This window comes from Pseudorasbora parva, chromosome 3 (genome assembly GCF_024679245.1).
Source record: "Pseudorasbora parva isolate DD20220531a chromosome 3, ASM2467924v1, whole genome shotgun sequence".
In the NCBI taxonomy this organism is placed as follows: Eukaryota; Metazoa; Chordata; class Actinopteri; order Cypriniformes; family Gobionidae; genus Pseudorasbora; species Pseudorasbora parva.
This window is the reverse complement of record NC_090174.1, coordinates 43,809,636-43,828,169: the sequence shown is the minus strand read 5'-3', so window position 1 is coordinate 43,828,169 and position 18,534 is coordinate 43,809,636. Positions and strand designations below refer to the sequence as shown.

At 37.0% G+C, this 18,534-nt stretch overlaps 1 protein-coding gene across 2 annotated transcripts in view; it reads right to left on the bottom strand.

Moving 5' to 3' along the window:
• Positions 1 to 18,534, bottom strand: part of abca2 (ATP-binding cassette, sub-family A (ABC1), member 2) — an 85,619-nt gene that overhangs the window by 33,885 nt on the left and 33,200 nt on the right. The window contains exons 2-8 of one of the 2 annotated variants that reach the window (XM_067439033.1): positions 13,733 to 13,826; positions 7,377 to 7,488; positions 6,489 to 6,652; positions 4,293 to 4,414; positions 3,760 to 3,870; positions 1,905 to 2,081; positions 1,526 to 1,747 (exon numbers count right to left, since the gene is read on the bottom strand). In XM_067439033.1, coding sequence (XP_067295134.1) covers positions 1,526 to 1,747; positions 1,905 to 2,081; positions 3,760 to 3,870; positions 4,293 to 4,414; positions 6,489 to 6,652; positions 7,377 to 7,488; positions 13,733 to 13,826 — 1,002 coding nt within the window. The remainder of the gene's footprint in view (positions 1 to 1,525; positions 1,748 to 1,904; positions 2,082 to 3,759; positions 3,871 to 4,292; positions 4,415 to 6,488; positions 6,653 to 7,376; positions 7,489 to 13,732; positions 13,827 to 18,534) is intronic. The other variant, XM_067439034.1, reaches the window with a different exon arrangement.

The window sequence follows — 18,534 nt, the reverse complement described above, 5'->3', positions numbered from 1 at the left end:
AAGCCAATCACAATGGCCCTCATTTATCAATCTTGCTCAGAAACGGGCATATATGTCAGCGTAAGATTATGCGTACTCTCCTCTCACCGCCTGATTTATGAAGCTGTGCGCACCATTGGAATCCAGGTGTACCAATATTTGCCCTTGATAAATGCCGCGGCTGAAAACGATCGTCATTAGAATAACACGCCCCTATATATTCAAGTCTCTGCCTCTCCCACGCCCTCATTTTACGTCATGGACACACGGAAGACGGCAAGGAAGCGAAACTTCTATGACGTGGAGATCGAGACCATCAACAGGTGGAAAAAAATCAAAATTGTTTTATTTGGGAGTTAAAAGAGGTGGATTAAAGGCGGCCACAAAAACAAAATATGGACCCAAATTAGGAGGACTGTTAATAGTGTGGAGGTTGAGAAGCGCACTCCAGCAGTTTAAAGCTGTTTGGATGAGAAATTATCACAATGCATTATTTTACAGCACATGTCATTTAATTTCGTATCACGGCACATGTATTGGGGTGTACGATATGATGATGTGATGTGGAGTAGCCTACCATTCATTCACATTAATAATTGCATGACAATTTGTAAGATTCTTATTCTTATTATTATGATTTGTATTATTAATGACGCAGTTATTTTTTATTTTATTATTATTTAAAAGAAGAATGTCACTTTTATTATTTCGTCAGTCTGAATTATTTTCAGACCCAGTCCGTGTGCAGCTGTCGGGTCTATCCCTGAAACATCAGGTAAAGCACACAGGCTCGCAACTGGATTATGCCTACAAATCAAATGCTTTGGTATAGTCACACAAATTAAACAAGTCCATGTTGCACAAAAATAAACACTGAAGTTTATAATTACTATGTTGTTGTTGTTGTTGTTTTTCCAGTGGGTCATAATATAGCATATCTTTGTCAGTGCGTTTTGTGATGTTAGGAATTTTTTTTCTGCACATTTGCGCACTAACTCAAAACGTGCGTACACCACCTCCTGAGCTGGCGTAGGATTTGAGCGTGCCGTACGCCAACGTCCATATTGATAAATCTCAAAGTCACCGTGGTTTTGGGTGAATGCAAGGTGTACGCTGGAATTTGGTGTATGTACTTTTGATAAATGAAGGACAGTGTGTATAGAGTCGGTGGGCGGGACTTAACATAATGACGGCAGAGTTGCGCTTGCGAGCTACTAGTAAACACAGACTCTAGAAGACTTGGACTTAGTTTAATCTATCAACTAGCTGCGCTTCACATTGCTCTGATTGGTTGTAAGCGTTATCCAATTGTGTGCAAAGGGATTCAGAAAGACAAACGTTTATAACCGTTTACAACCGGTAAAAAAACGCTCTTTACTCAATTTGAGCTATACATATTGAGACTAGAATATATAAATAATTTTCACATAAATGGTTAATATATTACATAAATTATATATAATGTATAGGTTGTTTAACAATCAACCCCTGGGACATAAAAGTGACACAAATACCAAATAGTGTCTGATAAAGTTCTTGCAGGTACCTGATCAAAGACTCGCTGTGTATCAATCTGATCCCTCAATTCTTCACTCATTTTCCCAAAGAGCTCCGCCCTCTGCACCGCCCCTCCACCACAAACAGTCGTTCGGTAGGCCTGTAAAACTGCTTGTTGTTTCTCAGGGACCAATAGGATTTTGCTTATCTCACTGTTCCCTCCTTCCCCACAAGTGAGTGTATCAAGCACTGCACCAGTCAAGAGAACTCCCTGAAAAAACATAAAAAAATATACGAAATAAAGCGGTTTTGACATGATTTATCATTTGACATGATAAACTGATTTACAATTTCTGAGGAAAGGAATTGTAAAAAAAATACAAAATTAGACATTTAAACAACTTATTGTGTAAAGTGGAGTGGCAGACCTCCATCTCATGCAGTGCTTGAGGATCAAATTTTTGGCCTCCTCCACCCCCAGCGATCCCCAGCGCTTGGGACAGAACTTTAAGCAGAGCTTGACGGTGAGCTGCTTTAGTGGGGTCTCTCAATGCCTTCTGAATCAGACCCCCCTCCAGACTACGCCAGCCTCCAAGTAATTGCTTCTGGGTATAAAAGAGTACTTAGAGAGACTGAAACATCATGATTGTTTTATAACTGCAAGGTTATAAGCAATCGCACGCCCTAATTGGAAAGCCCTTCACAGCAAATGACTAACTGTACTATCTAAATTATATAATATATCACTCAAAACAAATCGGCATGAGAGTAAATCAACAGTATAGAAAAATATATATTTATTTTTTATTTAAAATGCTTAAATCTGACTTTTGTCTCTTTATTACACAAAGATAATTTCAGTTTGCTCAGCAGCATGAAATGTGACCGGAACATATGCATTTATGAAAATATGAACACACCCATACAAAAATCCCCACAGGGGGTCTTTGCCTCCTCATTTCAGTAGTCTGCCACACTCATCTGTGATCCAACCTAACCGTCTACTAAATCCAAACCAAAGTATCAGTTTCAATGTTACTAAACGTTATTACACAATTTTTAGGGCCGTCAAAATTAATGCATTAACAAGCATGATTACATTTAACACATTTTCCATCAATTAAGCACAATAAGCATTTAAATATGCTGGCTTAACCACATAAGCTCTCTCCAAAATCCCCAACCTAAAGACATGCCAACAATTCTAATATCAGCAAAAGCAAACACAGCAAATGATTTACAGGCAGAGAGAGTTGCGGATATAAAAACGGCGCTGCCTGCTCCCCTGACTCTTTATTGCTGTTTACAATGTCTAGGGTTGGGAAAGAGACAGGTGATTTCTCAGGACACCGTGATAGTAGGTACATTATGTGTTATTCAAAATAAGTTGCTCACAGCAGCTCAACAAGTATGAAATATGAATGCGAAAGTCACTGCAGCAGCACTGGCACTGCATTAAGTCAGTAATGTGTGGGACAAATATGATTTAATTACTGCAGACTTACATCACTGCAAGTTTAGTATTTGCACATCCTGTACATTTTAATGTTTAAGAAATATAAAATCAGTGTTTGTTATTTTTAAAATGCATCTGATTTCATATTTGCTAGCAGCTACTTTTATCCAAAATGTGCTTTGAGATGGATATAAATAATGGATAGAAAATTAAATTTTTGGAAGGATAAAAAGGGTTACAGAAAAAGGCCCTGTTGCAAATATACCTTTATACGTTGTGTTTTATTTATGCATATGTAATTCACTACAAGTGTCATCCACACAAAAATCGACAAAAAATTTATAATAACACTGCCATTTAAAAGCTTGGGGTGAGTAAGGTTTTTATTAAAATGTTTTTTGAGTCACCAAGTCTGCATTTATTTGATCGAAAATGTAGTATTAATTGAAAATTTCTTGTATGCTCACCAAGGCTGCATTTTTAATAGAAAATATAGTAAAATCAGAAATATTGTTATTATTATTATTACAATCTAAGATAGCTGTTTTAAATTTAAAAATGTCAGTGTCACATGATCCTTCAGAAATCATTCTAATATGTTAATTTGGTGCAAATTTCTTATTATTATCAATGTAGAAACCAGTTGTGCCACTTAATATTTTTATTAAGAAACATATTTTTCCCTTTACTGTTCCTTTTTATTGATTTTATCCATCCAAGTATTGAATAAAAGAACTAATTTCTTTTAAAAAATCTTAGTGACTTTTGAGTGGCTGTGTATATATACACATGCACAAGGAATGTGTGTGTTTTCTGTCATTCTGTACCTCAAGCTGTAAAAGCTTCTCTCCAGGACTGTGGGGTTCAAGCTGTCCTTCATCCCTTTCTCCCGCCTTTGATCCCACTTTAGGATATGTCCCAAAGATGAGATTATACACCTGAAAAGAGTACACACGCACACATAGTACAGATTTAGAAACTCCTATCTCATACATATACTTTAAATAGCCAGAGAAGAGAAGAAATGGAAGTCCCTGAGGAAAATTAACTTTTCATTCGGAAACTCACAAGAGCATATCTCAACACTTTTACATTGACAACAGCACTTTAACCCATTAAAGTGTGTAACGCTGGAGCTCCTCTGCCCTAAAGCATTAGATTCTATCACACAACCTCTCTCTCTGTTGTCATGGAGCAGAATCGTTAATGGTGCTGTAAACCCGAGCTAAGACTCCAAATAGGATGAAAGAGGAAGAAGCCTCAGAGGAGAATGACGCTGAGTCATGATTTGGATTTCAAAAGCACTGCTGTCTGACCTAGGTTGGAGGAGAAAGTAAGTTGTTGAGGTGAGAAGACAGACCTCTTTCAGATTGATGGGGGAAGAGAGTAGCAGGCTGGCGGTGTCGTTTGGCAGGGAAAGGTTTCGGATCAGGAACTGCTGGAACATCGACTGGTTCCTGAGGACACTTCCCACAGTAAAACCTGAAATAGAGACATGCACACCCATTTTTCATCAAAGCAGTTTGCATTTGCTGCAGCTGACGTATGTGTACACTACCTTTCAAAAGTTAGGGGGACAGTACGATTTTATTGTTTATTCAGCAAGGATGCATTAAATTAATTGAAAGTGACAGTAAAGACTTTTACATTGTTACAAAAAATGATGTTCATGTTCAAATGTTTTTTTTTTTTTCTGAAATTTTGATCAAATAAATCCAACCTTGGTGAGTATAAGAGACTTCTTACTCTTATAGAAGGCTCAATAACATAAAAAAAAAAAAATTCCAACCCAAAAAGTAACTGATAATTATATATATATATATATATATATATATATATATATATATATATATATATATATATATATATATATATATATATATATATATATATATATATATATATATATATAAAAATGTGTGTGTGTGTGTAGGCCTGTATGTGTTTATTTGCTATGCTATGCTATGCTTTTCTGCATCAGCTTCATTTGCAGTCTCCTGCATTTTAACTACAGGTCCTTCTCAAAAAGAAGGACCTGTATTGTTTTAATACTGATGATTTTGGCAGACAGCTCATGAAAACCCAAAATTCCTATCTCAAAAAATTTGCATATCATGAAAAAGTTCTCTAAACGAGCTATTAACCTAATCATCTGAATCAACTAATTAACTCTAAACACCTGCAAAAGATTCCTGAGGCTTTTAAAAACTCCCAGCCTGAGCTGACCGGACCCTGAGGAAGATTGTGGAGAAGGACCGATTCCAGACCTTGGGGGATCTGTGGAAGCAGTGGACTGAGTCTGGAGTAGAAACATCCAGAGCCAACGTGCACAGGCGTGTGCAGGAAATGGGCTACAGGTGCCACATTCCCCAGGTCAAGCCACTTTTGGGTTACAGAGAAGCAGCACTGGACAGTTGCTCAGTGGTCCAAAGTACTTTTTTCGGATGAAAGTAAATTTTGCATGTCATTCAGAAATCGAGGTGCCACAGTCTGGAGGAAGACTGGGGAGAAGGAAAAGACAAAATGCCTGAAGTCCAGTGTCAAGTACCCACAGTCAGTGATGGTCTGGGGTGCCATGTCAGCTGCTGGTGTTGGTCCACTGTGTTTTATCAAGGGCAGGGTCAATGCAGCTAGCTATCAGGAGATTTTGGAGCACTTCATGCTTCCATCTGCTGAAAAGCTTTATGGAGATGAAGATTTCGTTTTTCAGCACCGCCTGGCTCCTACTCACAGTGCCAAACCCCCTGGTAAATGGTTTACTGACCATGGTATTACTGTGATCAATTGGCCTGCCAACTCTCCTGACCTGAACCCCTTAGAGAATCTGTGGGATATTGTGAAGAGAGAGTTGAGAGACGCAAGACCCAACACTCTGGATGAGCTTAAGGCCGCTATCGAAGCATCCTGGGCCTCCATAACACCTCAGCAGTGCCACAGGCTGATCGCCTCCATGCCACGCCGCATTGAAGCAGTCATTTCTGCAAAAGGAATCCCGACCAAGTATTGAGTGCATAACTGAACATAATTGTTATTTTGTATTAAAAACACTTTTATTGGTCGGATTAAATTTTTTTGAGATTTTGGAATTGGAATTTTGGGGTTTTCATGAGCTGTATGCCAAAATCATCAGTATTAAAACAAAAGACCTGAAATATTTCATTTGGTGTGCAATGATTCTTAAATATATGAAAGTTTAATTTTTATCATTACATTATGGAAAATAATGAACTTTTATCACATATGCTAATTTTTTGAGAAGGACCTGGACGTCTGAATGAATGTTAATGGAGCACAAAGTCTAACTGTTAAATATGGTATCGTCTACACTGGTGTGTGAGAAATCAGCACAATAACACTCAAAAATGTCTGCAGATTTGGGTGTACGTCTCTAAAATGTAGTGCTCTATGGCTGTTTTCCATTTTTATTAAAAAAAAATGTATAACAATGGGATTTAAGCTCAAATCCATCAGAAATTTCTCATTTGCAAAAAGTTAATTTGCATGTGTGTGGATTGCCAAGGTAGGTGTATACATGTCTTTATGTGTATTTTCTGACCATGGCTGGTGTTGTAGTGGCTCTCTAGAGGGCCTTGTGCTGAGCTTAGACTTTCAAGGTGCTGCTGCAGTGACTCCAGCTCCTCTCCCAGACTGGGCCTGTCTGACGTAAACAAGTGATTCTGCTCCACAACTTCACTGATCCTTTCCAACAACTGAGTCACACTGAGAAATATGAAGGAAAAAAAAAAAGAGTGTGGAAAAAAAACAAGAACAAAGAGTTATTTTGTTAGCAATCAGCACGTAAGTGCATATAAATGTAAACAACACAAACCTTTAGTGAATCGAAAGTTATCCAGGGGTAATGCCATTATGTATTGTGTGTGTGTGTGTGTGTGTGTGTGAGAGCATGCTCTTGCTTTTTTTAAATACGATAAAACTAAAGATTCTTCAGAGATATGAAGGATGCAATACTACCCTATAGGTACTCAAGATTAACATGAGATTGTCAGAAACTGTGTGTGTTATGTACCCTCTATTTATATTGTAGTTTATTTCAGCTTTATTTAGTTTACAGTTAAAGACATTTGTTTAATAGTTATAATGAACAATAACAATACTAGGTTCTTTCAGATGCACTAATGCTAGTTTGGTGCTGGTTTGGCTGGTGGACTATAGCATAGAAAAACTACTGCAGCAAAGCTGGTCAACCGAGGCTAGAACACTCACATTGAAAACATTACAAAACCAGATCCACTACAAACCATGTTACCTCCACCACAAAGATAAATTTGAATACACAATCTAACAACTCAAATGATCACTACTACAGGTGGTGATGGTGACTGCTATTCACACCATATAATAAGATCAGAATCCATTAGAGACCATCTTAGTCATCGAGAGAGATAAAAAAACATGTTTTATCGGAAGGCGTAGGTGGACTCACGTGGAGTTTTTATACTGCAGGAAGCCAAACTCATCCCGCTGACCATCCGGACACAAAGACTGCATGATGGGAATGATGCCCGCTGAGGTGAGAGGGGCCGCGCTGTAGAAGGCTGGACAGAACCGGGGAAAAACAGACCACCAAGGTGGAGGGACGGAGAGGATGGAGGTGACAGAAGAGTGGAATCCAGCATTGCAATGAGGTTTAAATGGGTTTGACGAAGGTGCAGTTGTGTTCAGATGTTGAATTGGAAAGGAACATAAAAACAGATCAGTGTATGGATGGAGATAAATATGTATGGCCAGTGAGTAAATGAGCAGGATAGTAGAATGTGGGATAACAGAAAAAACAATGACGATGGCATTTTCCGAGATCCATGGATCAAAGATTTGGGGAGAGATTAAAAGACAGGGAGAGAAAAAGAAGCTGGCGTCACATATCAGAGAGCAAACACGGGGTCAGAGAGGGTTTCAGATGTCAGATCGCTCCAATAAACTCCAAGTAACCTTCAAATGATTTCATTCATCACACGCAGAGGTTGACTGGACAAGCTGTCACTGAAGCAGAGAGAAACCAGCCTCGCTGTGTTGCATAGCTCTTGTACACCCACATGCTGCCAGTCGCGTCTTATAGAACACAGGAACACACAGCAGTGTTTAAATGACTCACTTCCTCACGGCAACCTGCTCCAGAACACTCTTGATATAGTCAAATCTCAGGGATGGGTAAATGATTATATTTGTTGCTCAAAGGCCATAAACACTGCAGGAGTGACAGTCACGGATCAGGACTCATTTCTGCCTTCAAGTTCTCCCTGAGAAAATCCTAATTTAGAAATCCTAATTCTGTATAAGTGGCTGCATGCATTGCATTACATTTTATTTTAAAAAGAGGTAGTAAGCTTTTTAGCTCTAGACTAAATCTAGAATAAAAATAAAAGATGCACATTTGGTGTGTCATTTATTTATCATCCTCATGATACCGCAGAGAATGATGGGAAACGTAGTTTGGTCAAGCAATCATGTCACCTAAATGAGTAGTATTTTTAAGCAAGCTACATTACTTTTAAAAGTTTGGGGCTCGCAAGTTTTTCATGTTCCTCATGTTCACAAAGGCTGTATTTATTTAATCAACAACAGAGTTTAGAATTTAAAATAACTTTCTTAATACTTTGATATATTTTAAAATGCAATTTACTCCTGTGAAAGCTGATTTTTCAGTAGCCATTACTTCAGTCCTCATGATCCCTCAGAAATTATTGTAATACCTGATTTGGTGCTCCTTTCTTTTTAACATTTCCTATTATAACAAAAACACAGATGTTTTTGTTTTATTAATAAAAAAATGTATTCACATATTTTTGTTGAATCTGATCTTTTTTCCACAATTCTTTGATAAACAGCATATTCAAAAGCCCAAAATGAGCACAAACTTTTTAATGAGTGTATGTAGCTTTTCTTTATCAACAGTTAACATTAATAACTTCAGTTTATCTATGATCAATTCCAATTTGTATCCATTAAGATGCTTTAATTTCATGTTATTGACAGTCAGGACTTAAAACAACATCATGACGGTGCTGTCTTATAAATACAATTATTTTGAGGTGACTTTATAGTATAGTTAGTTCACCCAAAAATGAAAATTCTACCAACTTTTACTTACCATCATGTTGTTCCAAACTTCTGAGTTAATTTGTTCTTCTGAACACAAAAGAAGATATTTGGAAAAATGTTTGCAACCAAGCAGACCAACCATTCACTGCATAGTAGAGAAAAAAATACTATGGTAGTGAATGTTTGCTCTATCTGCTTTGTTACAAATATTCTTAAAAATCTCTTCTTTTGTGTTCAGCAGAACAAAGAAACTTATACAGGTTTGGAACAACATGAGGGTAAGTAAATGATGACAGAATTTTCATTTTTGGGTGAACTATCCCTTTAAGGCAACAACAGGCCAGATTCAATACGGCGTCTTCCATATGAGCCCCATGTAATTGGAGCATGTGCACTAAGCACTAGACAGTGGTCCAGGCAACAATGGATAACAGTTTTTTTCTTTGATTTAAATTGTTTTTTAATCTGGTCTGTCCAAAGATCAAAAAGCCTGTAACATTTGTTCTAAATGACACAATTCACTTTCTGAAATATGGGCTACTAATACCTTTCTCTGATCAAAACAATCCTTTACAACAACTTTGCCCTGCATTGAACTGCTAATGACTAAATTAGGCCTATAATTGCTGAGATTATTTAATGAAGCCTTAATTAATGAATGGCTCTGAGAGATGTGATCCTCCATTAGAGCATCAGTCAATTCAGATTCAGCTTTCGCCCCTATTCACTTTGGCAGCCTTGCCTGAAATGCAAACATGAGGCAGCTGGCACTGACGAAGTGATCTAGAAGGTTACTTAATGGCAAGTGCTGACTCTTTTTCCTCCCTTAAGTGTTTTGTCACTGCGGCGTGTGGCCCTTGGAGTTCCAACTTCGCCTGCTCAAAAAAGAAAAATAAATAAATAAATAAATAAGTCTTGCCGCAACACACTACGCCGCTTTCACCCAGAGGCAGCAGTATTTGCTAAACAATGCTTGCAATCAGCACCTGTCGACTCTGCAAAACAGTCCCTCGATTGACGTTAACACTGAGGTGTGTTACATTTCTGCTGTTCCAGTGACAGGTTGTATGCTCACGTTTATTGCCTCGGTTCCCTAACTTTTATATCTGACATCTGCTCCCGCTCCGCAAACACAGCTGAGGATTAAAAGAGCAAAGATCAGTTCGGGGAAATAACCTGATGGCTCAGTAAGTAGATGAATTCAGTGTGTGCGTGTGTGTGTGTGTGTGTGTGTGTGTGTGTGTGTGTGTGTGTGTGTGTGTGCGAGAGAGTGTGTGTCTGACAATTAGAATTACAGCTCATTGGTTGAGGAAAGCACAGATGTGTCATCATCAAGACAAGATGTTTGAATAACGTGCTGTTGTAAAACAGATCCTTCATTCACAGTGGATTGAGGATTATGTTAGTGTTCAGAGACATATGAAGGCCCAAGACCTAAACCTCTTACACCAGGCGTGATGCAATAAAATGGCAATCGATATAAAGCTATGCTAATCCTAGTTCCTGTACCTATTAACTTTTAATTTCTGCAGCATAGTGAAGGGGAGCCTCGTTCACATGGGATACTCACTGGATGAAAATCACCCCTTAAACGTTTGAAAATGCACGATAGTCTTTAAAATGCCTCTGGACAATATCAGCATACATTTTTACCATTTTGGGATTACTTTGCATTAAAAATGTACAAAACAATCTTTGAAAACTCACATTACCGTTCAAAAGTTTGGAATTATCAGGAAGGGTTGCCAGATCTGCGCAAAAAAACTTGCCTGATGGCCAATCAAAAATAGCAAACAATTTGGAGAAACCACCAACCCGTGAAGAAAAAAAGAAAAAGAAAAATCAACCAGTGGCCATAGTTTAATAGTGGCCACGGGAAACCAGTGGACTTGGCAACACTGTCTGTAAGATTTTAAAATGTTTTTAAAAGAAGTCTCTTGTGCTCACAAAGGCTACATTTTTATTAAAAAATAATGAAATGTTTGAATTGTAGGTAACTGATTTCTGTGTTGGCAAAACTGAATTTCTGCAGCCATAACTCCAGTCTTCAGTGTCATATAATCTTATAATCATAAATCTCTTTATTATTATCCATATAATGATAACAAACAGATGTGCTGCTAGATATTTTTGTACCCATTTTGTTCATTTCAGGATTCTTTGATGAATAAAAAGTTCAAAAGAAAATAATTTACTTAAAATATCTGTAACATTATGCACGTCACTTTTGATCAATTTAATGGATCCTTGCTGAGAAAAATGATTAATTTCTTAAAGAATAAATGGTTTATTTAATAAAATATATATTATTCAATATTTAATAATAAACAAAATAAATAAACAAAGGGCATGTCTAACATGCATGAAAAATATTATTTGTTTCGTATTGCTATATGTAATGCAAAAGAAAAACATTACAAGTTAAGTTACTTTAATCCATTTATAACAAGAAATGGAAATGTATGCCAATATTTTCCACTTTGAAACAGGCCATTTCAAAACTTTTGGTGAGCACTGAACATTTAACATCAAACATGGACGAGCCTTAAAGAGATTGATAGTGGCTGTTGAGAAACACATGACAAATCTCTCATGGTAAAACATAAAACGATTGATGTCTGGAGAAGCGAACTGGAAGTTATAGAAAAGTCTTGTACAATGTGAATGCTACAAAGCACAGACAGACAGAAATAACCCTTACTGTTCTGTTTGACTGGGATTTGATGCATCACAGCATTTTCACTCGGTGTGAACGCACACATCTTAATGCATCACGCCTGGTAATATCACAGTGAGTGTTTTAATTGTATTATTGTGTGCATGTGTGTTGACATATAGGCAAGCTCCAAGTGTGCACATACTGCTGGAGTTATTTGGGCCCTTTTACCATTAGATTGATGCAGTTGACATGACAAAAAACACAATAACAGCACAATAAACACATTAGAGTCCACGGAAAAGCACACACTCACAATTAGAGCACACACAATGGAATGATCCCACAAACCCAAAAGAGTTAGGGATTTAGCCACACGCGCACACAAAAAAAACATTTTGACTTACACACTGGTCCAGCATGCAGTGAACATGCACGGTGAGAAAGAAAGAATGAAAAACAGGTGTAGAGAGAGAGAGAGAGAGAGAGAGAGAGAGAGAGAGAGAGAGAGAGAGAGAGAGAGAGAGAGAGAGAGAGAGAGAGAGAGAGAGAGAGAGAGAGAGAGAGAGAGAGATTGAGGACAGATGACAGAAAGAAGCAAAAATAAAACAAAACATGGTGTGATTTCAGCATTGAAAATAACAGACATTGTGATGACATACAAATGAGGGTGTTCTGTGAACGAAAAATACATGACTAAAGCTCTGTCTAACAGCCAAACAATCTTTGCAATCAATGACAGATTGGCAAAGTTGCATGATGCAACCACATAGAAAAATGAATAAACATCATCATATACCACAAACAACACTTAAAGGGATAGTTCACCCCCAAAAACTGAAAGATCATGTACTCACCTTCATGTCATTCCAAACCTGTATGAATTTCTTCTCTTCAGTTGAACACAAAAGTGAAATGTTAGGCAGAATGTTTACTCTTTTCCACACAATGGAAGTTCAACAATCATTGCTGAATTGTCGGCAGTCTGAACGCACGTAAATGCGGTTTAGGAGCTATGGCAGAGAGCAAAACTTTAAAGGGTTAGTTCACCCAAAAATGAAATTGATGTCATTAATAACTCACCCTAATGTTGTTCCACACCCGCAAGACCTTCGTTCATCTTCGGAACACAGTTTAAGATATTTTATATTTAGTCTGAGAGCATATCTAACTGTATACACACTATACTGTCCATGTCCAGAAAGGGAATAAAAACATCATCAAAGTAGTCCATATGTGACATCAGTTAGTTAGTTAGAATCTCTTGAAGCATCGAAAATACATTCTGGTCCAAAAATAACAAAAACCATGACTTTATTCAGCATTGTCTTCTCTTCTGTGTGTGTTTTCAAACCTCAAATAAAGATTAAAACGGCCATGAATCAGCGGATTGATTAATGATTCGGATCGCATGTCAAACTGCTGAAATCACGTGACATTGGCGGCAATCCGAATCACGAATCAATCCGCTGATTCATGACCGTTTTAATCTTTATTGTCAAATATGGACTACTTTGATGATGTTTTTATTCCCTTTCTGGACATGGACAGTATAGTGTGCATACACTTAGATACGCTCTCGGACTAAATATATAATATCTTAAACTGCGTTCTGAAGATGAACGGAGGTTTTACGGGTGTGGAACGACATTAGGGTGAGTCATTAATGACATCAATTTAATTTTGGGGTGAACTAACCCCTGCTTCTTTCACTTCTATTGTATAGAAAATAACAGCCAGAACATTCTGCAAAGTATTTCCTTTTGTGTTCAACAGAAGAAAGAAACATGCAGGTTTGGACCATCATGAGAGAGTGAATAACGACAGAATTCTTATTTTTTGGAGTGAACTGTCCCCTTAATTACTGATAACGGCAAAACGACCCAGTGTAACTAAATCAGACACACTTACAGAGTATTATTACAATGGATACGTGAACTTCATAAGAACCCCAGGTAACAACAGAAGTGATCTGACCACTGGAGGGCAAGAATGAGCTGGTTTGGGGTAAGAGCCACCTTACGTTTCCTTCCTTCCTTTACCCCCTACTCATGTTCTTCTCTCTGTGCCATCATGAAACATACCTTCTTTCACAGGAATGGCCGGCTTCTTTTGTCGCAAGCCCAGGAGTATGAAGAAAAGCACCAGAGGGATGAAAATCTCAAACGCAAGAACCCACTGCAGAGATAAACAAAGAGAAACAGGTTATGAAAGCCACAAGGGCTGCAATGGCTGGAAGTTATGTACATTTATATTGCATGATTGGTTGCATTTTCTTTGGTTGAACATCGCAAGTGTTACTACGGAAGCTTATTGCATTCACTTAAGGAAAAAAAAATCTACTCTGTTTTTCTGAATTATTGACTCAATTATCTCAGAATTATGAGAAGTTTTAATGAATACATTTTTTTGCTCTGTTTTTCTGAATAAATTGACTTAATTATCTCAGAATTATGAGATAATTTTTAATGAATACATTTTTTTGCTCTGTTTTTCTGAATAAATTGACTTAATTATCTCAGAATTACGAGATCATTTTTTCTTGAAAAAAAATATTTTGTTCTGTATTTCTGAATAAATGACTTAATTATCTCAGAATTATGAGATCATTTTTTCTTGAAAAAAAAAAATTGTTCTGTTTTTCTGAATTAATGAGATCCCTCAAAATCCTGCCAAGAGCTCTATTTTAGCTGGATTGCATGGAAGTAAACATGTCCCGCCTTTCAAATTTACAGTTCGTACGCCATAAAGTGCGTATCATAAGTACATGAAAAACTGTGTACCATATGCACACCAAAACTCATTTTGGCGTATACATTCCACAAGATTGCACACTTGTACTATTTATACGCATTTTCATGAGATCGGGCTCGCAAAGCAAAGCATACCATATCAGATATGGAGAAACAGGCAAATTCTTGAGGTGTCTGCACAAGTTTGACGCACTAAAAACAATACCATTTATATTACATAAAGACAGCAGCAATGTTTTAAACGCAAAGTAAAATAAAACTGGATTCAACTTGAAAGGACATGTTTATTTTCATGCAAACCAGCTAAAATAGAGCTCTTGGCAGGATTTTGAGGCATCTCATTAATTCAGAAAAACAAACTTTTTTTTTTTTTTCAAGAAAAAATTCTCATAATTCTGAGATAATTAAGTAATTAATTCAGAAAAACAGAACAAAATATTTTTAAGAAAAAATTCTCTCGTAATTCTGAGATAATTAAGTCATTAATTCAGAAAAACAGAGTAGATTTTTTTCTTTCTCAATTGAATGCAATAAGCTTCCGTATGTTACATTTCCACTAGGCCTCATCAATAAAGAAGGTCTGCTCAATTTCAGGGGCCAGTAATGAAAACAACATAAGAGTAATTCTAATTCTAATGCCTGATCTGTGAACAGTGATTTCTGATCTGTAAATGATTCGTGTACAGTCAGATGTTCTTTGTCTGTGTCAGTACATCAAACCAGTAACTGAACGGTCAACTTCCCATCATTGTTTCTCTTAGTACGGTGAAAATAATCTGTTATTTAAACTGTGATTAAGTTATAAAAGCGTTCAACGACAAGATAACTTCATTTATGTAATCAACACAAAATATAATGTGATAGAATTAAATATAATGCTATAATCAACATTTTTCACAATTAGTTAACCTTGAGAGCTGAAATTGTAAAAAAAACATGCTGAAAGTTTTCGAGAGCGTTCCACATGTAATACTTAGCTATTTCATATGCAAAGATGTAGCAGTGGGTGTTTACACTGAAGACACAGCAGACACACTGCTTCAAACAGAGCATTCAAATCAGAGAGCTAAAATTAGGGTAGGGAAATGCCATTTATTTCTAAATTATGACTATTTGTGATGTACAAGTCATATTAACAGTATAAGTGAACCTCAGGAAACTTTATAAAACAATTCAGTTAATGACCCCTTAGCAGAACAATTGAAGAGATGCTACTTGATGTTACACCAAATTCTAATATCAGAACAAGAATACTTTTGTGAAAGATTGAGAGACACTGAAGGCTGGAGTGAATAGGAATGAATTATATTTTCAGGAAAAAAAAATCTCATTGTTAAGCCTTGCCAACTGAGTCCAGTCCAGAGTCAGGGATTGATCCAGTAAATACAGATTGGCCAATTGAAGAGTTTGCTTAAAATGCAATATTTGCTGGTGGGCTGGCTAAAACACCTGCTAGTGCTTCCAAACAGCCCGTTCCAAAGATTATTAAATGAGGTGGAGGAGAAATGAATGATATTGCGCACACACACTTTCCACAGCAGGTGGTTGGTAGGAGATGTCAAATGCTTTCAGGCACATTGTTTAAAATGTGCGTGTGCAAAATACAGCAGAAAACCTGCATCTCTTAACATTTCCCCCTGCATTATTCTCTCTCTCTCTCTCTCTCTCTCTCTCTCTCTCTCTCGGAGGCTCATTTTTGGACAAATCTGAACTGAAGTTACTAAGAAATAAGCTGTTGGTTAAAGTGTGATTAGAAACTCACAGGGATATAGCCAAGGATGCTATTTATAGCTGAACTAAGATCAGCTGTTTATTATTACTTCCTCTAGAAATGTGTAAGGCTGCCGTCTGTACTTGACTGAGAGAGGCTGATCTGAGATCAGTATCTAAAGGCATTCTGTCTCTCACCACAATGTGTCTTTCACTGCAGCACAGCGTCACCACAACAACACTCATTCCATATCCTGTCTTTGTTGACAAGTGACAAGAGAAGGTGAAGAGGTTTTTCTCTCGCTGTTAGACGTTCTCCCCATGCATCTCTGCCATTTCTGAAGGTCACAACAAACAAGAAGCTCCTTTTACATGAATCTCTCACAATACACAAAGCCGCATCTGACATGACACACAAAGCTTCACTTAAGAGACCCTCGGAGCCAAGCACGGAGGGGTGCACATCAGCCAAAGAGACTCTGTTTCTTTTTGTTGGAAAGTCCAGTGACTTACAGAAGAGGCAAAGACAAACATTTAAGTTGAATCTCAACTCACAATGGAGTTATATAAAAAAATGTCCTGCCCTTCCAAGCTTTGTAAATGGCAGCACAAAAAAGTACATCCATCCATTCTAAAAGTAATCCACACAGTGTGTTACAGTGTGTGGTGCAGCAAAGATGAGGAGATCCAGGACTTTCAAACAGACAGGCTTTATTACAACTTTAAACAGAACACCAAACACTGCGAATATAATGTAAGATACGGACAAAGTCGGAGTGAACAAGAGGATCTTAAATACACACACGGATGAAAGACTAAATGAGGGGGACAGGTGACACAGATGATGACAAACTAAACACAGCTGAAACAAACTAAACTGATGACGGTAACCAAGGGAACAGACAAGCGGCGGGAAACTGAGAACAAAGGAACATGTGACAGCTGAAACCAGGAAGTACAGGGCCAAAACACAACAAACACAGACCATACATGAAACACGGAGGTTAAAGAACAATTCCGGTGAAAAATTAACCTAGGGTAATTAACACATGGTTACCGAGTAGATCGTTCTCTGGGATGAGTTTTCATGAAAATCGAATGTAAATTGTTTTATCTCTTAAAACAGAAAAGCTTATGACGCTAGCATATGGGGCATAGAATAAGACAAATTAAATCCCTAGTTAATACCACTAACAAGGCTGAAAATAGCCTCACACTATCACGGTAGCATAATGAGGGTCCCTACAGGCATTGAGAACATTTAATGAGAAGATACTTAGAGTGCTAATATTTAGTGTTCAGTTAATATTTAGAACAAGTATGTAGGTGCTGGTCATATAATTAGAATATCATCAAAAAGTTGATTTATTTCAGTAATTTCAATTAAAAAAGTGAAACTTGAATAACTTCACTAGGGCTGCAGCTATCGATTATTTTTGTATTCGATGAATCTAGCACTTAATTGATCGATTTATTCGATTAATCTGATGATAATTACTTTTCTAAATCTTAAAATTAACATCTTATTTGTTTTCTTTTTTGAAAAATGTACTTTTATTGCTGAAATTGCATACATTAATAACTGTGAAACTAAATTTTAAATGCCATATTATATTATACTATTTCAAATTACTTTAAAAAGGTCTAAAACTAAACCAATCTAAAACTAAACCAATAAACCAAAATAATAGTAATTTAAATAACAATAATGCCTAAATGTTGTGCAACTTAACTTTCATGTTTCAGCTTCAGCTCAGTCATGACATACACTTTTTCTGTCTTCTGAAGGCTTTGTGGCTTTTGTAAGAAGCAAAAAATATTGGACAGGAAGGACACTTACTTACAATAAGAACAAGAGTAGAGATGGGCTAGAGATGCGCGGTTTAGCACTAAAGTCACTGAACCGCAGTTTAAAACAAACCATCCACCTGCACCTGCACCCGCACCCGATTGTCACAAATTAAAATCCTCAGTGTAAGCACGATGTTATCGTCACAAATTAGCTACACTAAAGTAGGCTGCTTTAAAAAAAAAAAAAACTTATTTGGCGAAATTACTTAACCTAAACCAGGGTTGACAACCTATACATCCCACGGAGGTGTAACCGCTGAAACGTAAGCAAATGAGAGAGATGTGTTTGACCAAGTAGTCCTACATCGCACATACAGATGTACATTTTGAGCTAATCATTCATCATTTTAACACAGCTTGTCTTATTAAGTTAGTATAAATATGATTTAAGTATGATATTTAAACTACACAAATCAGTGAAAGCACACAGCTCTGTTAGCACGAGCGCTGTGCATCACACGCGCTTCACACACATTTATGCGCCTAGCGTTGAAAACATTTTAATGGTGTATTTAATGGTTTATATGAAAAGTTTAAAGTTTATATAAAGTCTCATTAAAGATTTCACACAC